The sequence below is a fragment of the Colletotrichum costaricense genome, assembly GCF_030867565.1.
Source record: "Colletotrichum costaricense strain IMI 309622 chromosome Unknown Scaffold_21.1, whole genome shotgun sequence".
Classification (NCBI taxonomy): Eukaryota; Fungi; Ascomycota; class Sordariomycetes; order Glomerellales; family Glomerellaceae; genus Colletotrichum; species Colletotrichum costaricense.
The window spans coordinates 560,833-585,171 of NW_026848250.1; the positions used below are offsets into that span (position 1 = coordinate 560,833).

Sequence of the window (24,339 nt, forward strand, 5' to 3'; positions counted from 1 at the left end):
ACCGCTGCCTCACCTAACGCAACGCAGAACACAGGCGCAGGCACAGGTGCAGCAGGCGCAGCACTTTCCTTCCTGCCTTCCCTCCCCGGCCGCTCGACCATTTTCCAATTGTCCGGTACTCGTTTCATTTCCAGACACACAGCATTGAACACACCACCAAACCCTTTTTCCACTTCCACATCCAGATTCTACCTTTTGCTTCTGCTTCTGCCTCTGTCTCCTCTTAGTTTTGTTGTTCTCTTTGTCCCGTCTTGTAAGGCGAACTTTTACGACGACACCTTCTGCCGTAGTCCAACCTCTACGAACACCTATCGACGACACTTCTTCCCATTTCTTTCCATCACCGTGTCACTGCTGGGCTCCCCTCTCTTCTTCTCCAAATCATCTCTCAGGCTCTCTCCTCAGGTCGCATTCTCAGTCGTCAATAGTCGACACTTCCATTCTTTCGCCGGACCCCGACCTACCTCGTACTGTGTGTATGTGTGTGTGTGTGTGTGTGTCTACCACCAATCACTCCATCGCTGTCTCTCGCCCTCTCACCACCTCACCACCTGGTTACCAGGTAGCCATACGATTCTCTCCCTCCGCCTTGGCCTCCACCCCCTCCTCTGCTCTCCTCTCCATCGTCTCCTCTCCTCCCGCCGCCGTCCTTCTTATCGGCGCTTCCACTCATTGGGCCGTTTCCCTGTTGCTGCGCACGCGACCGACCGCGTAAAGTGGCTTGGGCGAAGCGAAGAGACCCCAGCGCAGCGCTACTTTCCACTGGGACCAACCTGACGAATACGGCCGCCAGCCGACCAAAACAGCTGCTCAGCATTGTTGTGACCCCCCCGGTCTGCGTTATCCAGGGTCTCTGAATTATTGGCACTTCATTTCCCCCACCATCGTCAAAGCAGCCCAGAGCCAATCTCCCTTCGCCTTTTTTCCCTTCCGCTTGATCAGCAATCCCGCTATCGCCGCCGTCGCCGCCGCTCCCCCGTTTCCCCCCTTGGAGAGAGCCCGTCTGGCCATGATCTAGGAACGGCTTCAACCCTCCCCTCTCCGAAAATCTTAGTTTTTCGACCCAAAGAATCGCCCACTTCGACCCCGACGACCATGTCCGTTTGCGTCGAACAGTCCTTTCCTTCAACCGACGACGACGCCAACGTCACGAACAACGTCCCCCGAGACCGAGACCCCTCCGGTACCGATAGGCGACAGTCGCGAGACGACTATCATGCCAACGCCAACGCCACTGAAGAGTTGACCTCGATTATGACAGCCTCTGCCTCCATCCTTTCAACCATAATCAACACCTCATCCAACCCAGTATCACCCGGCCCATCAAGCCCACCCCTCGAGCAGGCAAAGAGCAATGAATTCGTGCCCCCGACTCGTCCAAGCAGCACGCCCTTCTTACACCCCGATCAACGGAACTCGGATTGCTGCACTCCGATGGCCGACGACGTTGATGCCTACGGCTACGGAGGCCCGGGCATCACCACTCCTTCCTATACTATCGAGACCCCCGAGGTCACGCCCTCCCTGAATTTGAATGACTTACCGGCCGAAATTCACGAATGCATTCTCGACCACCTTTTCGGATACCGAGTATCCACAAACTCCAAGAGCTCGGTAGGCATGCAGAGTGTGACCAAAAGTTGGGGAACCGCACTTCGCCATTCCCGACGCAGGGAGTTGTCGGAACTTGCTCTCGTCAGTCCCGTCTGGAGGATCCTCATCCAAGAGCGCCTATACCGTCACATCAAAATAAAGGCCACTATCGAATCGCTAGAACTGGCCATGATGTACTTTAGCGAACACAACCACCTCCGGCACTACGTCAAGCACATTGAGATTTGGTTCCCAGTCTTCCAGCCCAAGTACGGTCCGTTGGCGTTGAGCACTACTCTTGCTCTTCCCACGGTAACAATGGACGGATTGACAAACGCGACATATACACTCCCCGCAAACAACTGCAGCCTCGAAGAGGCCTTCACCTTTGTCTCGATGGCTCTTCCTGACGTCTGTGTCCTGACTATCGAGGGAGGGGAAAGAAAGAAGGCACCAAAGGTACAGCACAGTTGGCATAAGCGACCCCCTAGCTGGCATCTGCCGACCCTTCATTCGGTTCGTACCTTGGTCACCAAAGGCCAGTGGAACCTGATGCGCGAAGACTCGGATTTCTCAGCCTTCCTCGCAGCTCTCCCCAACCTCAACGAGTGGCACGGCTCCTACAGCAAGCCCAAGTCGAAGAGTTACCTGAGCATGGCCAGCATTCTACCCAAACTACCCACAAATCTCACTTACCTCAACTTGTGCCTGGAAAGCGACTACCGGCGGGAGCTCACGTGCCCTCCATTCTACATGAAGGTTTCCAACCAGGTTCACTTCTGCTCGAAGCTGGCCGAGGCAACTCCCGCGCTGGAGCATTTGGCTTACACCGGCCGCGTTTGCAAGAATTTCTTCAATATGGCGGCGATCAGATCGGATTCGAGAACGACACGACTCAAGACAATTGACCTAACGGTCAAGAATTGCTGTCGGCCTGTACCTCAGTTCCACGATTCTGGCAGCGGAATTCAGGACATGAACTTTATTCACTCGTTCGAGATGCTTGTGTTGGCAGGCATTCACTCCATGTCGACTCTCAAGGCTCTGGACTACCTGCGGATTCGCTTCGTGGACTTGGGTAAGTCACGTCTCGCTTTTTTTCTTCTTCTTGCATTCCGTCCTTGCTAACTAGTCCCAGACTCTCCCGTCCCTCCCTTGAATCCCTACTTTGTCTTGAGAGACGGCTGGTGTTCCGGTGTCTGGAGCGACAACATCCTGGCAGAGCTGAATCGAGTCCGGCCAAACGCAAAGTTTGAGCAGTTGAGCGAGTCATTCGGCGAGGTTGGTTTCAATAAAGACGGTCGCATGATTATCAGCCCCGATTACCCTCGATCGCGAGTCTTGTCTCTCAAGCTCGCCAACTACGCACTTTTGGCGGGCAGCGTTGCTGCATTGCCCTAAAGGGTTTGTTGAACCCGCAACACCACACCAAGACGCCTTGGTACACTCCCGCATAGCGACACACCCGCACAGCGCACAGCGCACAGCGATACATCCGTACGGCGGGGTTTCCTATTTTGAAATTTGACAACACCACACAACGAACATGCAAGCACAGCAATAAGGGGTTCACTTGAGAGGCGTTAATTTGAGGTTTCCGCGCCATAGATGGACAGCATCATACCCCTAATTTGATTTGGGAAAGTTCTGGGTCTGTGATTCTTGCTACCTTGACGGAGTTTGGGCTTGGCACGTGGGACGAGGGGGTAATTCGGAGTCTATAGGGCGGGAAGACTTGGTACTCCTCTATATTTGCGGCATGCTGTTCGTTTGGCTCTTGCATTTGCATGCTAAAAGAGTTGCGGAAGTCTACTTTTGCTCCAGTCATACACAAGGTTAACAAAAAGGTTTCTTTTCCAGACAACAGGCCTTGTTACGTTTACGTGATATCGTTCCATACTAGTCGCAAGTAACGTGATGTGGATGGAAAATTGTAGCGGCCATAGTCGCAGCTCTATATCATTTCCACGAGTACTGAGGTCACCCTTTCCTGCGAATCTCCTAGACGTCTGGTGCCGGTGAGGCTATATGTACCGTTCACTGACGGCTGAGGCACCAAAGCCCCGCAGGTTCTTTTGACAGACTGCCGACGTCAATACAAGATATGGGGCAGTCATGCGTTTGGGGTTGCCATTGATTGTCTTGTTCTGCAGTCTATGTTTTGGTTGGCCTCGAAGCGAGTACAGACTATAATGATGCTTCGAGATATGGACTATGGTTTTCGTCTCATTCTTAAACCGGTGAATAAACCTTGGAGAAAGCATCTTATGCCATGGTCAATTTGTTGGTTTTTTTTTTATCAAGACTCCGATACTACGTCTGGGACGCTACTCAGAAATGGCCTTGATCGTGATAGCAAACGCGAGAAGCAAAGCTTAGGATTTAGCCTTCCAAAGTACGGCAAGCATGGGCGATATCTATTGGAGCTAGACCATAACCTAGCCAAATCCTGGACATACAGTTATTCGGGTTTTGTGTAGGGTTCCTGATTTAAATTAGAGCAGCTCCCTTGATTTCTGATCTCCGGATTACGGCTGAGAAGTTTGAAAGTAGTCGGCAGTGCAGAAGAAAGTATTCCATCCCCTAGCTTTAATTTACCAGACAGCAACTTCACCGTCAACCCGGTATTTTAAAGCCAGACCAAGACCAACATGCCGACCAAGCACGTAAACCACACCTTGGAGACCCTGGATCTGAAAATCCCACTAAGCTGGAGTGCCGCATTGGTGTAGGCGCCCTGGAACATCAAAAAGTCCCCTTCTGAGCCGATCCAAGGAAAACAAACGGGCAGCGGAACTCACCCAAAGGAAGACCATGGCCCACCCGCACAAGTAGACGGTATCCTGTTCGGTTTTCGTCCCCCTCCGAAGAAGGCGAGAAAGACGCCCGGATATGCCTAGCGGGTGGCCTTTGACGAAGTTGAAGGTGAGGATGAGGATTGTTGCGAGGGCGAGGGCGAGAAGGGGATCCACCATAGGATGTGGACTGTTGCGGTCCATGGCGACTCGTGGGAGCCGGCGGCGAGGGCGAGGGAAGCAGTTTGGGTTACGGAGGTGAAAGTATTGGAGATGCTGGAGAGGCCTGCGAGTTCTGCGTCGTCGTGTAGTATGAGTAGGAGGATGATGGAGGTTACCCAGAGGGTATAGGATATTGGTGTGAGGCCCGGGAAGCGGAAGTCTACTTGGTGGAGGGCTGTGGCTGTTGTTGCTGTTTTTGGGGGGATGAGGAACCATTGTTCGGAGAAGTCGCGGATAGCGGTTCGAATTGGTCATGATAGTTCGTTGATGGGTGGGTGTGGTTGTGTCTGTGGCGGGATGTTGGTTGGTTTGGAGACCAACGGCATTCCGGAGACGCCCATTGAATTGCTGGATGAGGAATTTGGTGTTGATGCTGCGATGAGTGATCTTTTTGGTGATGATTATGTTCCACATCAGAAGGATTTCGAGAAAAGAGGTGAGACAGGGGGGGGGGGGGCAAAGTAGAGATCTCTCTCTTCCCCCATGGCATAATGGCACATGGCAACATGGGGGGATAGGATGTGAAGATGTTAGGTTGGGCCAGATGATATGCAGGGCGCCCAGATGGGAAACGCCTGAGCGGATAGAGGACGGATAGACCAACGGGTAGATCGGTTTTTTGTCGATTGTTACACTAGCCCCCAGCTGCGCCATGCCGTAATCATGACGCTCTAGAATAATATCGTGTCGTACACGATGTGGGAAACGTTCAGACGCGCGGCTTACTCACCGAAAGTATCACCTCGAGCTCAATGCCGTACATCCATTCTTATCGCGGTTTACCTGCCTCATGTTGATCGCGTTACATCGCCTTTGGCAGTAGGACTCCGGATCAACGGTTCGCGCACCAACCCTTCAGATAGAAGATCAAGCGAAACAAGGGAGAAAAGTCATCATCACAAAAAGAACCATGGGACTACCGGCGATGAGACCCCTCCTGCTAGCGGGCGGCAAGTCGACCCGGATGGGCACACCCAAACACCTCCTCCGGATGCCCGACGGAACACCCCTGTACCGGCGGCAGCTGCAACTGCTACGCACCATCTTCCCGGAGCCGCAGACGATCTTCATCTCGCTGGCGCAGGAGTCCGAGACAGACGAATTCCTCGACGAGCTGCTGGCGCAGGCCGCCAACCAGTCTGCCGAAGTGGAGGACTGCAAGACACCACCGCCGAGGATCCATATCCTGCGCGACTATCACCCCGCAAACCCGGATGCAAAGCATGCTACTGCCGGCGGCAGTGGCCCCGCCGCTGGACTCCTGGCAGCGTACCGCTACGACGCGTGGGCGTACTGGGCAGTGTTGGCGTGCGATTACCCTCTGATCCCCGCAGAAGCCTTCTTCCACCTGTTCGTCAAGCGCGACGCCGTGCCCGTGACGTGTTTCCGCACCGCCGAAGGGGTATGCGAGCCGCTGCTGGCGATTTGGGCGCCGCCTGCGCTGTCGCGTTTGGCGGAGCGGGTTGCGCGGGGGCATCCGCGGCCCGAGGAGACGGCGAGGGAGCTTGACGGGTTGATGGTTGCTGCGCCGGCTGGGTGTGAGTGGTGGTTGACGAATGTGAATACCATGGAGGAGTGGGTGAAGGCTGTGGAGGAGATGAAGTTGGGGCCGCCTGGGAGGGGGGAGATTGCGCCGGAGGGTATTGTTGCGGATGTTGTGTAAGAAATCAAAAGTCACCACCCTGGTTATCAAATCGACATGCGAGCGTTGGTTTGCCGAGTTCGTGTATTATTCCACATCATGCAAAGAGTGAGTGCGCGCTCCCAAGGCAGGTACATCTCATCCGGCTCTCGGTGGACGAACAGGGCAAGAACCGGGGGACCCGCACCGGAGGACGGCCGACGGAGCCGAAGGGTGGGAACCCCGCCTGTCAGCACCTTAAACCCGAAGAAGGGGCATGTTTTTCGGTCTAAACAGCCGGGAAGCGGGGCAAAATAAGCCAAACCCCACTGTGCCGTCGTCGTAAGACGTTCCCGCAGAAACAACATGCACCAACGACCAGGCAGCAGCGGCGTGCAAACAGGCAGACATTTGCATTTGAAGAAACGACATTCCATGTCAATTGCTGCCGACTATTTGAAGGAAAGTCCATTGCGGTTTTAGTGATCTGGTATTACAGTTTGCGGTGCAGACCAACAAAGAATGTATGTGGGCCACCCTTCCACTCAGCCGTGTCTACCAATCCTTCCGATTTACCCCATCTAACATGACAATAGCAACATCACATGCACACGACTAGACAAACAGAATCATAATGAGCACACCCTTAGAACAGAACGGCTCAGGCCTATTCAGCCTACCATGGGAAATCAGAGAGAAAATCTACGAGTACTACCTCTCATTCGACCACGACGACTTTGGCGACACAGTCCGGCCGCTGCACGTCTACTTCGAGCAAGGGGAATACAAGAAACCCTTACCCCCACTCATGTTAACCTGCAAGCGCGTCTACCGCGAACTCCACCAACCCGTCCACGCTGACGCCATCATGCGCGTACACTCCCACGGCTACGGCGACCGGCGGATCGGCTTCGCCGTCCACGGGACCCTGCGCTTCGAGCGTCTGCGGCGGCTTTATGTTCTTATCGCCATGGAGTATCCCAACTGGAATCGGTGGCTGGCCATCTTCGCCGAAGTAGCGCGGCGGGCGGAGGGTTTGGCGGAGCTTGTTGTTGATTGGGAGCCGAGGCCGGGGCCGCCGAACCCGAAAGTGTGGGAGGCCAAGTTGACGGAGAAGAAGCATGATGAGTTCTTTGGGGTGTTGGCCGCGTTGAAAGGGTTGGAGGTTGTGAGGTTTTATGGGGAGATGCCGGAGGGGTGGAGGGACAGGTTTGAGAGGGAGGTTGATGCGAGGCTTGTGTGTTATCGGTTTAAGTGGTGGAAGGAGACTGGGCTGGAGTGAGAATTAAAGAGGTACTGGATTGGCTGGATACAAAATAAGGCGTTTGAGGAGTTGGGATTAATGATGCTTACAGATGCCATGGCAAGACGGATAAATATCAGGCAGAATGATCTGAGAGGGCCCTGCTGTCTGCTGAGCTCATGCTTTGTAACAAAACACTTAGGCCTGATGATTGGAAGACACTACCTTGTGAGAAAAGGCTGCTGGAGTCATGATACACGATCTTTTTCTTCAAGACCCTCTCACGTGACATGCATCTTCACACTTCACCCGTGAAGCATCCCGTGGATATTCACTGCTCAACCACCCCAGGCACTTCTCGCCAAAGGCGAATACGACGAGTATTCCATCTTCAAGCCATACATCGACATCTCCTACTTACCCTCTCGAATTACTCCTGGAAAACAAGAGATCTTTTCCTCACCCACACTCTCACTTGCTTCTTTGGCAAGGCACTCTTCACGACCTTTGCTTCCACAGCAGAACCTTTGCACCGCGACAACAACCAAGCTCTTTGCTGATGACCAGAGAGTTACTCAAAATGAACGTGCAGAGTATTCGCATCGTTGCTGGTATGTCTTTATTTTTTTGACGAAATTATCGCTGTTCGATTCGAACAACGCAAGCTCGTTTCTTTCACTGGATTGGCGAATATTTCAAGCACTCTACCCTGCCTTCCCAACCTGAACAGACCTCAAAGAAATATTCTGACATGATATTTCTAGCTGGAGAGGATTCTCTTCCTCACAGCGTGCGTGTCTGCTACGAGGACGCAGAGGGCCGAGTTGTACCTTACCCTGCTTCCAACTATCGCATCATTACCGAGGAGACCCACCACCGTGAGATGATGTTCAACAGACACATCGTCAGCTACTTCCAGCTCTGCATCAACGTCATAATCGCCTACTTTTTCGGCTTCCTGGTCTGCTACGGCATGCTCAGCATCATCCGCCCTTGCTCTGCTCACGGAACCGTCAACCCGGCCTTCGAGATCGCCGCTCGCCAGGAGTACTCCCTCGACAACACCATGAATCTTGCTCACTGCAACATCCAGCTCGAGAAGCGCGGCTACATTGACGAGGCTGCCTTTCGCCGAGCTCAGCTTGCCAACTCCCTTCGTCATGCGGGCATTACCATGCGTGACATCGACTCTGTTCTCAGCACCGACCATGAGATCACTGATGACAGCGTCAACTGGCACTCTCCAGATGCTGACATCTTCGCCACTCGTGATGATGGTTGCGTTCTCAGCATTGAGACTACTGAGGGTCCTTTCTGTATGTTCCCCATACTTACCTGTTTCGTTCCTTCCCTCAGACTTGGCTGACACCATCGACAGACGTCGAGGGAGAGCTCGACCGCTTCGACCTGACCGATGGCCAGTCTGGCATTCCCATGTACCTCGACCTCCAGATCATCGACACCGAGACCTGTCAGCCCGTTCCCAACATCTGGGTTGAAGTCTGGCGTAAGTCCATACACTCTCCTATCCCTAAATCTTGGACATCCAACTAAATTCCACTACAACAGACACCAACTCCACCGGCATCTACTCCGGCGTCGTCTCCAAGGCCAACGGCGCAGGCGAAGCTGACCCCTCCAACGCAGACAAGACATTCCACCGCGGCCTCCGCAAGACCAACGCCAACGGCGCCGTCTGGTTCGGCACCAATCTGCCCGGCCACTACTCCGGCCGCACCCCGCACATCCACATTATGACCCATGTCCCGGGCACCGAGCGCCTCGCCAACGGCACCATCCAGGACAATGTCGCTACCCACGCGGGCCAGCTCTTCCTCGACCAGAAGCTCGTCGATACCTTCCGCAAGCACGAGCGCTATGCCGCCAACGAGCAGACGTTCATCGAGAATAAGCAGGATTACTATTTCCGTCAGGAGGCGAACTTTACGGATCCTGTGATGAGCTATGTTCTGCTTGATCATGAGGATCGTGATATCGAGAAGGGTGTTATGGCTTGGAAGCTTGTGGGTGTGAACATGACCAATGTTCGCGAGATCCACGTGGCTCATCAGTTGGAGGGTTAGTTGGAGAAGGGATTGGTTCGCTGGTCTTACGGACCGGTGGACATGACATCACTTCGAATCAGTTTTTTGCCTCATTGCTCTTAAAGCTCCTCATTAGTAGCTTAGATGGATGGGCCTGTCTCATGCTGACCCGACTTGGAGATAAATGGCCTTTCCGAGAAAGCATCAATGCATCTATATGCAATACCCCAATGCTACCTTTGCGCCTGTAAGAATGAATTCGATGTAAAATCAAGCATAAAACTTTACTGCCACTCGACTTTCTTGTCAAAGTCCAAGAAGCCTCGAATAATGATGATCTCATCCCTGTATGCAATAGCCACACTGTCTTTGGACACCGTCCGTATCAAAAGATCGCCTGTACGCCAGAAAGAGGGAATAAAGAGGTGCTGTGTATATGATTTCGCTCGTTCAAAACTTTTGAGACTGAAAGAACTGATCCACCCGCCCCGTGTCAAGAATATGACTGCGGAACGAGTGATCCCCAGAATAGCCTTCACGCTCCCGAGAAGACTGCTGACGGTGCACGAGACGGATACTTGCTTGGAAGCAGTATGAATATTGCTACTAGTGAGCAGAAAGAATGTGTTCTTGTTTTCTGCTTGTAGATGGATTGCTTGCACCATGGTGTTGAACTCGACACGGGAAAACCATTTGTTCGTCAGTGTTGTATCCTTGAAACCTGGTGGCAGAACCATGGAGATAGAGGAGGAAGAAGCATTCGATCTGAGATCATCCCAACGGAAGGGTCGTATAGTGCTCTGTTCTAAAAGAAGTAGAAGAGACTTGTCAGTCGGATGCTGCATCCATTGACCGCTTTCTGTAGAGAGCTGACTTGGTGAAAACGGTTCCGGGGGAGTCTTGTTTTGCCACAGTTCTTCACCTCTCTGTGTAGAGAATAAAACAGCAAGACCATTTGGTTCAATAATTGCTTGTGACACCGATGAAGACGCCCGAGAGTTGAACACAACATCTTGTTGATACCAGGGATTGTGGTGTTTAAGATGAGGAGATATGCGCATTCCAATGCATCTCGTTGATGCATCAACGCTTACCAAGAGATTGACCTTCGGGTTCCACTCGACTACGCGAATGCTTGCGGAGTGATGCTTGAACTCGACAATCTTCTGTCCGTCTTTAACATCGTGAATCGAGACGGACCCGTCTTCTCTACCACAGAAAACATGTTTGTCATCACCCATGGGTGTCAATACAGTAACAAACTTGGCCTCATCAAAAGGCCTGGTAACAGATCTTTGAAGATTGTTTTCGTCTGGGATGTCATCTTGGTCGCTGGACGTATCGTCGGTCGCATTCTGCCTAAGTAGAACAGAAGGCTCCCAGACGTTGCAAGAACGCCCCCGGACATCGTAGAGCCTGAGGGTGTTGGAGGAGAATATGATGCCAACCACAGTCTCTTCAAGGAGTTCAAGTCGATGTAACAACTGAAGAGAGTCGAAGTTGAAGAGCGACACTCCTCCTTCGGTATCTCCGGCCGCCAGGATCATGCCATCCGGCGAGCTGGCGAGCACTCGCGAGTGCAGACTGACCGAGCCGACCTGGTACCACCGGTCTTCATCAAAGTGAACCACAATGATATCCCCATCTTGGTATGCGACGGCCATCAGGCCAGATTCTATTGCGGGGTTGAAGACAACATCCAGAATTTGGGGTGGACGTAACTTTTCGGAGCCCCTCTTCTCTATGCGAAATAATCTCTCGAGCTTGTCTTCCTCGTTAAGATCGAAGAGAGTCAGGTGGGAACTGCGATACGTGACAGCTGCGTAGCCGAGAAAGGGGGAGAAGCGGACAACCTCTGGGCAAAATCTGTCGAGGCTTTCGTGATGATCGTCGGAGTCGGAGTCAGATCTGTCTTCGATAATGCAGAGCGAATCAAGCTGTTCTCCGTCCCGGGTCGAAAAGGTAAGGACTGCCTGCTTGACATTCCCATTCCCTTTCAACGTTACAAAGACTTTGGAGTCGTTGGCATTGAACGAGACGGAGAACGCTGTGCTTCTGATCTGCTTTTGCCAAATACCATCAATGTCATGTCGCCTTGACGGACTCTTGCAGTCCTTGGAAGGATCACGAGACACTACAGCGGGTATCTCATTGGTTACCGAGCTGTGCCACATTTAACCAGGCGAACCACCCTACTGGAGGAATCACCAGTCCTTTGAAGGCAGTGACGCCTTTCTCAAAGTCCGAGGCGGCTGGGGTGAATAATTGAATGCGGGGAAACTGTCTGATCTTCCCCTTGCGGCTCAATCACACCGAAATCGACCCATACTTGCAGCATAGCCTGCTTCGCGGTCCATCACGACAGACAGAAGCCGATGTACTACGTGAGCTGTAATTTCTTTTCGTCGCGAGAATTGGTAGCCTGAGTCTCAAGGTGCAAGCACAAAACTTTTCTCAGGCCCACCGAGGCAAACCACCGATGATATTTCCAAAACAGTCAACCAGCGATATTGAGACCCCGAGAACTTGCGGCCATGGCCAGCGACCGTGTAGAAGTGGCCGTGGATGAGAATCTTCTTGCGGGTTAGCCTATTGTATCCATGACTAATGATAATATGCTGAGGTTTGACATAGAACTTCCTAAGGACGGCAAGGTGATCGAGGCAACATCTCTGGGACTGAGCGACTGGTGCGATACCACACAGTACAACGTTCAACTTCCAGATGGGAGCATTCGGAGATTCTTTGAAAAGGCATGATTTCAAGTTATCTCAGTACTCGTAAGCTCAACATTCCCTGACTGGTGTCACAGAAAGCAAGAGGCGAGGGGGGCTTAGAACAGATTCGAGCACACTGGCACTCCGAAAGCAGCGTATACAAGTTCATCCCCGAGTACATCCCTCGACCAGTCGCGTTCAGGGAGTATGCATCTCAGCCGAACACTTATTTCCTCCTTCTGGAGTTTGAGGACATGATTGACGATGACATCCCACCTCCAGAGACATATATGGCGGTCCCAAGTGCGCTTCATCTCCGCAGTGCAGGGAAATCTCCCACAGGGAAGTTTGGATTCCCAGTGAATACTAGTTTTGGCAACCTGACACAACCCAATGGCTGGGAATCTTCCTGGGAAGTATGGTGGACGACTCATATGAAGTTCCTGTTGCAAAGGGAAAGAGTCATTCGCGGCGCCTACGCCGCCGAAGATGAGACAACATTGAACTTCTATCTGGATACAGTGCTTCCTCGTTACTTGCGTCCCTTGGAGACAGAAGGCCGCTCTATCAAACCAACACTCTGCCACACAGATCTCTGGCCTGGAAACGTCAAGTACAAGCTGGACAACGAAACCATCATTGTATACGACGCAAACGCCCTATGGGCCCATAACGAAAGTGAGTTGGGAGAAAGTTAGATCTGTAGTGCTATCGAACGTGATACTGCCGGAACTGACATTTGTGAAGTTGAGTTGGCCCCATTCCGCAACCCAAGATATCCACTTGGGAAGGCATACTTTCAAGAGTACTGGAAGCATGTACCAATTTCCGAACCTGAAGAAGATGCCGAAAGCCGCATAATCATCTACCTCATCCGCCATCAGGTCTGCCTCGCCAGCCTATACCCCACTGAGCTGAAGTTGAGAGATGCGTACGTTGAATATGAATTTGCTCCTCGGCCACGAGTTACAATCGCGAAGTGCTTACAAATATTCCATAGATTCCTCAGCAATATGCGTCTTCTAGGTGATAGGGTTAAAGACGAGAGTCAAGAAGGGAAAGGATGTTGAGAGAGCTCAGGTTTCCTTTGAGTCCCAGATCGCTGCACCAGTTCCAGTTGGTTTGGTGTAGTAAACATTCAGTATTTGAGAAATCGATGTTTGAGGGAATTGAACTGATGAAGCGTTTCACCGACATTCAATTGAAGAGATGTGATCAATTTTCAGGTTGTCAGATTCAATTCCTGCATGTGATGTTGCCATGTTGCGGTTGCAGCCACAAACCTGAGGGTCAACAACCAACTGTCTGTCATCTGCTGTGCAACGAGCTCATTTCGTGTGATTGGTTGCTACCCCGCCTCCCAAGAAATGACGGCTCTGGCTTTTCCGTGACATGAAGAGCAAATTTCTAACACTAATGACGTTTTTCCAGGACAGAGCAACTGTCTTGTTGCTTACCTACCTCGTATCCTCAACAGCTCGCGCTCCAAAGTCGTTTTCTGAGTTAACTGAAGGCTGAAGCTTCATCAACTCTACCTAGACGAAATGGCCCGGGTCAACGATCTTGAAGGTACCGATGGTATAGTACCTCTGGAACCTATCCTTACATCCCATCCAGACGCTGAGCTCGAGAACGAGGACGTCAACGAAGACGAGCTTTTTACGGTTTTTACCAAATGGCAGAAACACTGGATCAGCCTCAGCGCATCGTTTTCGGCCATGTTTTCTACCATGAGCAGTTACATATACTATCCGGCCATTGTTCCCATCTCTCGAGATCTTAGGGTGTCGGTCTCCCTGATCAATCTTACAGTAACCTCGTATTTGATTATCGCCGCGATTGCACCTGCCTTTATGGGGGATATGGCTGACCAAAGTGGCCGGAGACCAATATTCCTCTTGATGTTCGTCTTGATGATTGGAGCAAATGTTGGGATTGCTCTCCAAAGTTCATTTCCTGCCCTACTGGTGCTTCGTATGCTCCAGAGCTCAGGTGCTTCTGGTGAGGATCAGTGCCTGACTATCATGTGCCCAGATCGTCTCTGACACCGAGTAGGGTTGACTGCCATTACCTACGGTGTTATATCGGACATTACATTGCCGAAAGATAGGGGAGGTTTCGTTGGTGTATTGTTACTCTTGTAGGTTCATCATTTGTCTTTACATACTGGCTACAGGAATACTTGCATTGACGCGTGCGCAAGTACAGACATTGCCCCTAGTCTTGGACCTGTGATTGGAGGCGGCATAACTCAAGAGCTTGGATGGAGATGGATATTCTGGTTCCTGACAATTATTATTTCAATTACAGCTCTTACCATGCTGTTTTTCTTCCCCGAGACGCAGCGCAACATCGTGGGAAATGGCAGCGCCAACGCTAGGGGCATTTACTGGAGCTTCTTCACTCTGATCAACAAGAGCCCCCAAAGGAAAGACGGAGGAGCATTGAGAAGTCAAAATTCCAGGCGACACTGGCCAAACCCGTTCGCCTGTCTGCCGATCTTGAAAGACCGCAGCTCACTCGTTGTGATACTCCTGTACGGCATCACATATTCCGTGAAAATGACGCTGCAAACATCGCTGGGTGCCCAGTGTTCGGAGATCTACAAACTAGACTACCTGACTGCGGGATTGATATATATCCCTTCCGGGGTCGCCGGAGGTATAGGATCATTTACAACCGGTTTGATATCCCTCTATTCTTAGACTACGTAGTATGGGCTGACGGATGAGATAGGGAGAATTCTCAATCGGAATTACCGAGCAGCAACAAGCAAGCTATCAGAAAGTAGCGACCAAAATGGCATTGCGCCCTCTGAAGTACAGATTGAACAAGTCAGATTGAAGGGCTTGAACTTTTTAGTCACTATAAGCGCGTTAGGAACTGTTGGATACGGTCTCGCGCTCATGGCAAAAGCGGTAAAACTGCTCGTAATCTCAAGTCACAACATGGCGCTGATATGGTCTAGCACATGGCTGTCATGATTATAATGCAGTTTATCACTGGAATCACCACTGCTAGTCTGTTCACGGTACGAAGCTTATTACAAATCTAAAATGGAATGAACGAGGCTCTAACCAAAACACCTAGATGACAGGAACACTCTTAACCGACCTCAACTGCGAAAGATCTGCTACAGCACAGGGTGCGTCCAGCATAGTGAGATGCTTGGGAGCGGGTGCGGGAATTGCAGCACTACAACCACTCGCCGATGCTGCGGGGTTGGGCTGGTGTTTTGCTATCTATGCGTTGTTCCTTGCCACTGAGTTGCCTTTGGCTTGGATCATTCGCAAGAAGGGACCGGGTTGGAGGAAGCAGCGCAGACCTTGATGAGACGCAGTCTTGTCGGCATTTGCTTGGGGCAAGGCTTGGCTTCTGGATCGATCACCCGACTGTTGCGCACCAACCCAGACAAAGGAACTCCCAACTATTAGAAAGTCATATCTAGTAGACAGACGACTTGGAGAAACAACCGTGTTCTCGATGCCTAATCTTTGTGATGTCTGAACTTTGCCTCGACAGCAACGATTCCCATCACCGCCATCGAGACGCTAATTGTTATGAACACTATGGCAACCCAGAGGCAGCAGTGCCTCTCGTTGGCCCTGACCTCGCGCGCCGACGTGAACTTGTCGCACGTCTCGCAGTGTTGGTGCGGCTTGAAGGGGTTGAAAGGGGCCGACGGATCTGGTCCCGAGTGATCGTGTGCCAGCTCGATATCGCGCTCGTCGTTCTGCGGGATTGTCGCGTAGGCTGAGGCTGATCCTGATGGAAGAAACGCGTTTACGGGATGCTCGTCGTGGAAGCCGTGCTCGTCGTAGGCTGGTGCCGCCTCGGAGGGTGATGCTTTTGAGGGTCCCATTGCAGTTGCGTCTTTCTGGCTCTCTGTGATGATGGACTCGCGATCGACTTGTGGGTATCTTATTGTTACCTTGCGTCAAGTCTAAGTATGATAGTTTTCTACCTTGGCGATGTCAGACGGATTGATGTTGGGCCTTGTGAGGCCCACCAACAGTGTGGCTGCCGCGTCAGCATCTTCAGCCACAGCATTCCGGTCATTGTATTGGTCGATTTACGCCTCTTTTCTGCACAGAGGGCTGAAACTGTTTTTACATTTCAATCACGCCGCAAATGCTGCATGCAATTGAGGGGGATGATGGCTCGGTGTGGCCGTGCGACGCGCGGGCAATGCTCAAGACGCACACTAGGTTAGTCATTGGACCGGACTGCAGTGCCAATGCGCCTGATGTCATCCTTCTCTTGGGCCTGTCAGCTTCCATTGGTCATAACCATCATCCTGCTATCGTAAGTCAACGCCTGGCACCACGTGATGCCGGCGATTGAGGGAGCATGGGGCTCTTGCATCAAGTTCCTCTCGCCTTCAACGACGGTATTGTTGGAGGGGGAGACGGGGCGTAAATAGTAACGGTTCTTGACCTCCACGTGCTGGAGGAATGCTGGAGCGTCTTGGAGTAAGACTAATTACTAAGCGAGAGAGTGGGCGATAACGTGGGGTTCCAAACACATTTCTGGGGGAGGCAGATTGAGGTGGACTCAACTTTCTAAGAATGAGATGAACTGGAACTTTTGAGTAACCTTGACATACATAGCGGGCAGTAGTTAAGCCGTGCAATTCGCATGAGCGAATTACTCGTCTCGCAATCTAGCATCTATCGAGCTTTCTTACCTTGCATCGCATCACTCAAGGTCGTGATTACGCGACATCCCGCACTTTGCAATACGATATCACCGTAGTACCTCCCAGGCAGGTCCTAATGCTCGCGAGCCTTTGATCCCTGTTGATATGCCGGGGAGGTCGGACTTTTTGTTTCTCTCCCGCTCTGCCGCGTTTGTATCGATCCTCCAGGCTCCAGGCAAACAACCCGCCCAACGCCGCCCCGAGAGTCGCTAAGCTTGACAAGCTTCGCCAAGCTAGCCCAAGCTTCGGCTGCATCGTGCGCCCGAAGCTTGATCTATCCGGGGCCCTGTCTGCTCCCACGACACTAAGACACAGTGATCGAATCACGAATGCCGTTGGAGCTTCATTGTCGATCTGCGGGACCGGCCTTAACCTTAAGAGGAAGGTGACAGTTCGTTCCCGGCTGCGTCATCTTACAACTTTTATGCGGCCTTAAGAGCCGAACACGCGATTAATACCCAGAAGTGCCAGGTTCCTCTGCGCCGTTGGTCACTAAGAAGGACACATGAAGTTTACATGACACCGAGACTCGGCCAAGGCCAATCAGGCTTATCAGTACAAGCTCATTACCAAATGACCTCAAGGTTCAAGGTAACCTGAACACGACTTTTCTCGATATGAGCTTTCCAAAAGGCCTAGATGAGTCCAAGGTACCTTTGGAGGAGACCGGCTAGCAACGCTTTCTCGCATGCCGAACAACCGACCAACGTACCATGAACCAACGATCAACATTTGCCTGGACCCACTGCCGTTCAATCATCGAGAAGTGACCCATTCTATCAGGGGACTTTTGGGCACTTTGAACCTTCTCCTTCTGCCTATGGTAAGCGTCAGGGCCTTTGTGAAGTGATGCCGTCATATACGAAAATGTTCAAATACCACGGCCGGGCCAGCTCTGGTCGGAGTAGAAGTCTTCACTCGCCTGCAGTCTCTCCCCAGTCAAACTCAAGATGAAGCTCCTCAACCTCTTCAGCGGGCTGCTTTGCGCCTCTTCTGCGCTTGCTTTCAAGAAGCCGACCAGGCCTACGCTTCCGAGGTCCATTGTCGAGAGGCGCGCGGCCAACCAGCCCTTCTCTCACCCTGAGATTCAGAAGCGCGCCTCCCAATTTTTGACGGAGAAGACTAAGGGTGAGTAATTGACGGGCATTGAAGCTCTTGGTCGCCAAGCTGACTTCTCTCCAAGCCTTCGCTGTCAATGGCACTGGTATCCCCGAAGTGCCCTTCGACATTGGCGAATCCTACGCTGGATTGCTCCCCATCTCCGACAGTCCCGACGAGACTCGCGAGCTTTTCTTCTGGTTCTTCCCCTCATCAGCCGCGCAGACCCCTGAAGAGGTGGTTATCTGGTAAGATAGCAAAATAATAGCCGGATCTGAAGCAACCCGCTAACGTGCGACAGGCTCAATGGTGGACCAGGATGTTCCTCTCTTTCCGGTTTCCTCACGGAGAACGGCCCATTCACTTGGGAAGCGGGCACACTTGCCCCCGTTCAGAACCCCTACTCATGGACCAACTTGACCAACATGCTGTGGGTCGAGCAACCCGTCGGTGTTGGCTACTCCCAGGGAGTACCCAATATCACCGATGAGGTCCAGCTTGCGACCGAGTTCCGCGGTTTCTACAAGAGCTTCATCGACACCTTTGACCTCAAGACCTGGAAGACCTACATCACTGGAGAGTCGTACGCCGGATACTACGTCCCATACATTGCTGACGGTTTCATTTCCGCCAACGATACCGACTACTTTAACCTGGCCGGTATCTCGATCAACGACCCCATCATCGGCGACGAGACCATTCAGCAGCAGGTTGTCATCCTCCCCTACGTCGAGTTCTGGAACAACCTCTTCTACCTCAACGAGACCTTCATGGAGCAAGTCCGCGACCGCCAGGACTCGTGCAACTACTCCTCCTACCTCGACACCTACTTCCAGTTCCCGCCGCCCCAGGAGGCCTTCCCCGTCCTGCCCGATCCCTACAACAGCGATGTCTACGCTTGCGACATGTTCGATACCTTCTACGAGGCCATCATCGAGGTCAACCCCTGCTTCAACATCTACCACATCACCGAGACCTGCCCGCACCCATACTCCCAGCTCGGCATCGTGAACAGCGGCGACTACACCCCGCCTGGCGCCGAGATCTACTTCAACCGCACCGACGTCAAGAAGGCGCTCAACGCACCCCTCAACTCCAATTGGCAGCAGTGCACCAACGTCAACGTTTTCGGAAACGGAACTCGTCGCGGCTCTGACCAGTCTAACGGCCCCGCCATCACTGGTGCCCTGCAGCGCGTTATCGAGTTCACCAACAACACCATCATCGGCTCTGGTGACCTCGACATGCTTCTCAGCACCAACGGTACGCTTTTCGCGATCCAGAACATGACCTGGAACGGCGCGCAGGGTCTGTCGGAGTACCCCACTACGCCTCTCATCGCTCCTTACCACCCCGAGTACAATGCTGGCGCGCTTGCCGGCGCCGGTATTCAGGGTGTGTGGACCGCCGATCGTGGATTGACCTTCTACACTGCTCGTCTTGCTGGCCATGAGCTGCCCGGATACACTCCTGGTGTCGCGTACCGCATGCTCGAGATTCTGCTCGGAAAGATTGACAACTTCAGCAACACTGATGACTTCACTACCCAGACTGGTAACTTTACCGGAAACGGTACCATTTACAAGAGAAACCACTAGACGGGTGGTTATAATGATGATTGATTCATCTAGGAGGTTGAGGATTAAGTCACAATCAGACTAGAGAGATTTATAGTAATAATGTCTACCCATGATCAAACCTTTGACCCTATCCTACGTTGCCTTCTGGACATGGATGTTTTCGCAAATTTGATATTAAGAACCCCAGATATCGGCCGCGCATTTGCCTTACTTCTCTTACCCCGACTACCGACGTCCGATTGATCGAAGCGTGGAGGAGTGACATTAGCATGGGATCAGGCCTAAGCATTGAGCTCACCTGGCGCAAATGCACTTGACCCTACCAAGTGCTCCCCATCCACCCAACATTGCCGTAACGCCTGTGAACAAGATAATGCCGCCATATTGTCCGCTATACCCCCAGCCCTTGCCATCTCTTATCCACCCATCCCCAGTTAGTAGAGCTACGCTCAATGGCCCGCTAATCACGTTGCCGATTCCTCTCCCACCAGCCAACAACCCAAAGATGAACCCCGTGTCCACCGCCGGGCTCTCAGCCTTCAACTCAGACAGCACTCCAGACCAGGTAGAACTGAACCCGCCGGCGAAGAAGCCGTATGTGATGCTGAAGACAGCCAGCAGCGCTGTCTGACTCGAAAATCCCCAGAACAGAAATACTGCGAGCGCGGAACCGATGGTCGATATGAGGATCACGGTGGTGACGCGGAGGTGGTCTCCCAGGCTGCCCATGACGATGCCGCCGGGGATGGAGGTGACGTTGATGAGGACGAGCAGGGTCGTTGCTACAGTTGTAGAGACGTGGAGTTGTTGGACGGCGTAGGTGGAGAGGTAGGTGTAGGGGAGGAAATAGCCGAGTGATTGGAGGACGTTGCCGATTTGGAGCATCCAGAAGGAGGGGAGCTGGATGAAGTTAAGGTTGATTCGGCGTACGGCGGAGGACTGGGAGACGGGGATACGTGGTTTGAGGAAGTAGAGGAGGGGCGCCGAGATGAGAACCTGTGCGATTGTCAATAATATATTCAGAGCTTGCATGAAAATGGACGAGTGGTACCGTTGCAACACTCCAAGCTCGGAGCGTGACTACTGGTTCGAACTTCTGCAGACAGGTTTCCATGGCGAAGGGTAGCCCGACGCCAGCTGCAGATTTTCCAGCCCACATGACTCCGTAAGCCAGGCCCTTTCGCTTGACAAACCACTCATCCAGATACAAAGTCGTTGGAGTGAATAGTAGCCCGCAGCCTAGGGCACATATGACACCTTGCGTTGCGATCAACTGCCACACCGTAGTCGCAAAAGAGGATAAGAGGAAGCCGGTCGCGGTGAGGAGCAGTCCAAGTGGGCCGAACCAACGGCGTAGACGGGGCCATCTACTCAAGATCGTGAACGTGAAAGGGGAGATGAGGTACATGATGCCCTGACCTCGTCAGCACATCCAAGTGATGATACGGGAGTGGGTTCATGAACATACCGTCAAGGTGGTCCCAATCACTGCAATATTGCTGGTATCGCCCTCAAGCTTGTCAGGGTGACTGCCGTAATATTCCTGAAAGACACCAAATGCGAGGGAGTACCCTACAGAGTCCAGAGTCAGACATCTTCTCTCCAGCGGTTGGAGTGAGGGGCACACGAGTTCACCTACCCCACACGGGAAACTGGATCAGACTGCATCCGAGCAAGACAAGCCATGCCTCCTTTCCCCTGTCTGCGGGCGGCAATGGCGCTTGTTCAATCTCATTCTCGTTTTCTTGCTGTGTTACCGCTTGACTGACTGTCAATGTGCGACCGCGCAAGTTTATTGCCTCGGGCTCGGAGTCCAGATGTTGGTGGTTCATGATGGCTGAGTGACATCAGTGGTGTTGTTGCTACCGCCGAATGATGGTGATGCTGGTAACTGAGGGCGCGTACTTAAAAGAATCGCGAGAACATTTGGCAGGGTGAGTCACAGATGAAGAAATTCAACATGACGTTGGAAATCAAGACTTAAAAGTCATGATCGGCTGACATACGGAGGCTGATTGGCTCAAGATAAGTAAGGTAGTGAGGCTACACTTGCGACTAGGCTGCGGGGTCAGCACCAAGCTTTCTGTTCAACATATTAAGAGGACCATTATCTTACCTGAGCCAATGAAATGTATGTCAGTAAGAAGTAGTCGTACTGACATGATACTACTGATATTGATCTTTGCCATATACACATGCTGGAAGATGGAAAGACGATCACTCAAGAATTGGATAGATTGGAGCCTATTATACGTTCGGGCAACATCCTATTGCCGTGGATGAGGTCGAGATCTTGGCGATGGTGAAACCTTCGAATAGGCACCTGTTCCATTGTCGATGATGAGGCGAAGCAGTATGACCCAAAAAAACCAGGACTTGACTTGTGGTCTAAAAATAGTTCTCTAACCGGGCGCATCGCCGTCGCCGCTTCAACTTATCTCGCCCGATCTAATCAGAGCTACAATGCATGTTGTAGTTGAGGTCTGGATCGGAGCTAGGTGGGCTCGAAATCAGCCCAACAATAATCACGACGAATAAACACCAACTTACCCATCAGAGGGAATGATAATCTGGCCCTGTGGCGTCCACGTTTGCTCACACACCGGTCTTTCACCACCGCAACTTCTACATATCTTCTTGAAGGCATATGCTGTATCCTAGTCAGTATCCTGAACACGAAGCAGGTACCAAGATTCCTTCCAAAGCTTACCTGATCCGACATACTTCTGGAACCAAAGACGGATTCTCTTATTGGGAGCAGTCGTGCATTGGAAGGTTCCCCCATGGGTCCATTCGTCCGTTGTATTCATGCCCAGTGCAATGCTCAGCACAGATTTAATGGGCCTCCAGTCAGGAGTAAGACTGATCCTCCTCTTGACGGAAACTTTCTCCCCCCAGGGGATCGCCACAGTCTCGGGGTCGCCGACGAGCCCAACATGCTGCATCTTGGAAGCTGCCGTATACGAGCTCCAGTATGACTTGACATCGCGAAGCTCCCATTCGTCCCACATGAAGCAGTGGTTCTCTGCGGTGGTCTCTCCATCCGAAGTCGGTCCGTTTCGGAAGCTGGTCATTGGGATGAAGGTGTTGAAGTTACGGATGTAGATTGTATCTGCTGTGCCAGCGCGAGACACCAACATCCCCTTTACATCGTTCAAGTCGAAAGACTGGGAGATTAGGTGAGTCGGGTGCTTCAGGTGCATTCGCAATCTCATTTCTTTGAAGTCGATATTCTTGACCCGAGGTGGCGCGGATCTCTCGACGAGGTTGGCAGGAGTCCCGATTGCCAGGCCAGCAACGGCCAAAAGAGTGGCAAGGAAGCGCATCTGAGGGCGTCTCCTGGTATGGATTCTGCCTGATTAATGTTGTAAGATGGGAATTCTTAATGGCTGACGATGCCGGCTACAACGTGCAGATGGCAGTGCTTCTCCGAATCTAACAGAAAGCCGCATTCCGACAAGTGTACGTACGATAAAATGAGATTGAAGAGTATCTCCGGCACCCCGGAATCAAGCTTTTCTAAAAGCGAAGCCCTAGGGCAAGGCAGGTGAGGACATGTACGACCCCCGCGACCAAGTTTCCCACGCTCGGTCAATGAGAACATATACGGCACGATCTGATAAACTTTGTTGTAACCAATTAACTAAGCCAATATTATGGCACAGTTGCCGCGACTCTAGCAAGGTTCGAAAAATAAGGATGGCGATGATGGTATGACGTATTGACCCCCATGAGTACATGTAAGGGGCGCCTCAAAGCGCTGTTACTGAAGGGTCTAAGTGCAACACCAAGAATACATATCCTATCATGGTCCCTCATCTCATCAAGTGAGCCCGCGTATCGGGAACATCTGCATTGCTGATATAGCTTCATAAGCTTGGATGTTGCTGTGTGTTGTCCACGTTGGCAAAGGCCTGTTATTTTATAGGAAGACTATCAATGAAATCTAACAAAATTTCAGATTTCCAAGCGTTTAGTGGGCTCGAGCATTTGAATTGAGTTTACCCAGTATCATTCAGAGAGATGGGAGTTCAAGAATTGAACAACATCATCCATTCCTGAAGGTGAATTAAACCAATGCCCCCCTTCTTGATACTCCTTCCACTCAACTTGTGCACCAAACCTACCCAGGGTGTCCCTCAAGATACGACCATTGGAAACCAGCACCAGGGGGTCATCAACACAATGCTCTAGTAAGATGGGAGTATGTTCCAGAAGCGCACATCCTTCTGGGACATCCCCAAGCCCGAGAATTGCCCGGGTATCGTTGAGATTTCTCCCAGGGAACGGCATGCGGCAGGAAAAGCCGACAAAGGCTCCGAGTCTGGATTGCCCCGGTGGGAGTCGTAAATTGAGTAGAGTATGGACGCCGGCTGCTGCGCCTTGACTTATTCCAGCCAGAATGATGCGGTTCCACTTGCCTCCTAGCAGCTCCGCCTCTGTGGTGAGGATCTCTCGGATGGCGGCAACGCTGTCTCGGAGCCCCTCAGCTTGATGCTCTTCGTGATCGGCAAAGTTGTTTACGTTCCAGATGTCAAACCATTGCGAGACCCTATCGCCGAGCGCCATCGCCTTTCCTGTTTTTGCTTGAGGAAAGACCCAGCGAAAAGATGGGAAAGCGTCTGCCAGAGTGCGATCTTGTGAGTCGCTGGAGTAATTTAGTGACTGCATGAAGTTCTTTGCATTGTCGCCTCGCCCGTGCAAGAAGACGACGGTATGGGTGTGG

General features: G+C 52.1%; 14 protein-coding genes across 14 annotated transcripts; 6 read left to right on the plus strand and 8 right to left on the minus strand.

The window, feature by feature from the left end:
* Positions 1-544: 544 nt before the first annotated feature.
* On the minus strand, positions 545-817 carry CCOS01_14700 (uncharacterized protein; the record flags this gene model as incomplete). The annotated part of the gene is made up of 1 exon (XM_060462843.1): positions 545-817. One exon carries the CDS (start codon positions 815-817, stop codon positions 545-547), a length of 273 nt encoding a protein of 90 aa, XP_060306674.1.
* A 278-nt stretch (positions 818-1,095) lies between these two features.
* CCOS01_14701 (uncharacterized protein) lies at positions 1,096-2,994 on the plus strand (the record flags this gene model as incomplete). Its single annotated transcript, XM_060462844.1, has 2 exons — positions 1,096-2,671; positions 2,732-2,994. 2 exons carry the CDS (start codon positions 1,096-1,098, stop codon positions 2,992-2,994), a joined length of 1,839 nt encoding a protein of 612 aa, XP_060306675.1.
* Positions 2,995-4,489: 1,495 nt separating this feature from the next.
* Positions 4,490-5,373, minus strand: CCOS01_14702 (uncharacterized protein; the record flags this gene model as incomplete). Its single annotated transcript, XM_060462845.1, has 2 exons — positions 4,490-4,800; positions 5,337-5,373. 2 exons carry the CDS (start codon positions 5,371-5,373, stop codon positions 4,490-4,492), a joined length of 348 nt encoding a protein of 115 aa, XP_060306676.1.
* Positions 5,374-5,520: 147 nt separating this feature from the next.
* Positions 5,521-6,273, plus strand: CCOS01_14703 (molybdenum cofactor biosynthesis protein C; the record flags this gene model as incomplete). Its single annotated transcript, XM_060462846.1, has 1 exon — positions 5,521-6,273. The coding sequence occupies one exon, from the start codon at positions 5,521-5,523 to the stop codon at positions 6,271-6,273; it is 753 nt and encodes a 250-aa protein (XP_060306677.1).
* A 592-nt stretch (positions 6,274-6,865) lies between these two features.
* CCOS01_14704 (uncharacterized protein) lies at positions 6,866-7,513 on the plus strand (the record flags this gene model as incomplete). The annotated part of the gene is made up of 1 exon (XM_060462847.1): positions 6,866-7,513. The coding sequence occupies one exon, from the start codon at positions 6,866-6,868 to the stop codon at positions 7,511-7,513; it is 648 nt and encodes a 215-aa protein (XP_060306678.1).
* Positions 7,514-8,054: 541 nt separating this feature from the next.
* Positions 8,055-9,558, plus strand: CCOS01_14705 (uncharacterized protein; the record flags this gene model as incomplete). The annotated part of the gene is made up of 4 exons (XM_060462848.1): positions 8,055-8,085; positions 8,239-8,790; positions 8,853-8,981; positions 9,044-9,558. The coding sequence occupies 4 exons, from the start codon at positions 8,055-8,057 to the stop codon at positions 9,556-9,558; spliced, it is 1,227 nt and encodes a 408-aa protein (XP_060306679.1).
* Positions 9,559-9,803: 245 nt separating this feature from the next.
* On the minus strand, positions 9,804-11,693 carry CCOS01_14706 (uncharacterized protein; the record flags this gene model as incomplete). Its single annotated transcript, XM_060462849.1, has 2 exons — positions 9,804-10,319; positions 10,614-11,693. The coding sequence occupies 2 exons, from the start codon at positions 11,691-11,693 to the stop codon at positions 9,804-9,806; spliced, it is 1,596 nt and encodes a 531-aa protein (XP_060306680.1).
* Positions 11,694-12,053: 360 nt separating this feature from the next.
* CCOS01_14707 (uncharacterized protein) lies at positions 12,054-15,566 on the plus strand (the record flags this gene model as incomplete). Its single annotated transcript, XM_060462850.1, has 11 exons — positions 12,054-12,102; positions 12,154-12,230; positions 12,332-12,914; positions 12,984-13,167; positions 13,237-13,262; positions 13,854-14,237; positions 14,292-14,376; positions 14,440-14,897; positions 14,973-15,154; positions 15,205-15,267; positions 15,327-15,566. The coding sequence occupies 11 exons, from the start codon at positions 12,054-12,056 to the stop codon at positions 15,564-15,566; spliced, it is 2,331 nt and encodes a 776-aa protein (XP_060306681.1).
* Positions 15,567-15,723: 157 nt separating this feature from the next.
* CCOS01_14708 (uncharacterized protein) lies at positions 15,724-16,098 on the minus strand (the record flags this gene model as incomplete). The annotated part of the gene is made up of 1 exon (XM_060462851.1): positions 15,724-16,098. The coding sequence occupies one exon, from the start codon at positions 16,096-16,098 to the stop codon at positions 15,724-15,726; it is 375 nt and encodes a 124-aa protein (XP_060306682.1).
* An 852-nt stretch (positions 16,099-16,950) lies between these two features.
* Positions 16,951-17,190, minus strand: CCOS01_14709 (uncharacterized protein; the record flags this gene model as incomplete). Its single annotated transcript, XM_060462852.1, has 1 exon — positions 16,951-17,190. The coding sequence occupies one exon, from the start codon at positions 17,188-17,190 to the stop codon at positions 16,951-16,953; it is 240 nt and encodes a 79-aa protein (XP_060306683.1).
* Positions 17,191-17,885: 695 nt separating this feature from the next.
* Positions 17,886-19,631, plus strand: CCOS01_14710 (serine carboxypeptidase; the record flags this gene model as incomplete). Its single annotated transcript, XM_060462853.1, has 3 exons — positions 17,886-18,063; positions 18,119-18,281; positions 18,335-19,631. 3 exons carry the CDS (start codon positions 17,886-17,888, stop codon positions 19,629-19,631), a joined length of 1,638 nt encoding a protein of 545 aa, XP_060306684.1.
* A 276-nt stretch (positions 19,632-19,907) lies between these two features.
* CCOS01_14711 (uncharacterized protein) lies at positions 19,908-21,445 on the minus strand (the record flags this gene model as incomplete). The annotated part of the gene is made up of 4 exons (XM_060462854.1): positions 19,908-20,609; positions 20,665-21,027; positions 21,082-21,185; positions 21,253-21,445. The coding sequence occupies 4 exons, from the start codon at positions 21,443-21,445 to the stop codon at positions 19,908-19,910; spliced, it is 1,362 nt and encodes a 453-aa protein (XP_060306685.1).
* A 616-nt stretch (positions 21,446-22,061) lies between these two features.
* On the minus strand, positions 22,062-22,939 carry CCOS01_14712 (uncharacterized protein; the record flags this gene model as incomplete). The annotated part of the gene is made up of 3 exons (XM_060462855.1): positions 22,062-22,107; positions 22,164-22,263; positions 22,324-22,939. 3 exons carry the CDS (start codon positions 22,937-22,939, stop codon positions 22,062-22,064), a joined length of 762 nt encoding a protein of 253 aa, XP_060306686.1.
* Positions 22,940-23,624: 685 nt separating this feature from the next.
* CCOS01_14713 (acyl-protein thioesterase) lies at positions 23,625-24,284 on the minus strand (the record flags this gene model as incomplete). Its single annotated transcript, XM_060462856.1, has 1 exon — positions 23,625-24,284. The coding sequence occupies one exon, from the start codon at positions 24,282-24,284 to the stop codon at positions 23,625-23,627; it is 660 nt and encodes a 219-aa protein (XP_060306687.1).
* Positions 24,285-24,339: the final 55 nt, after the last annotated feature.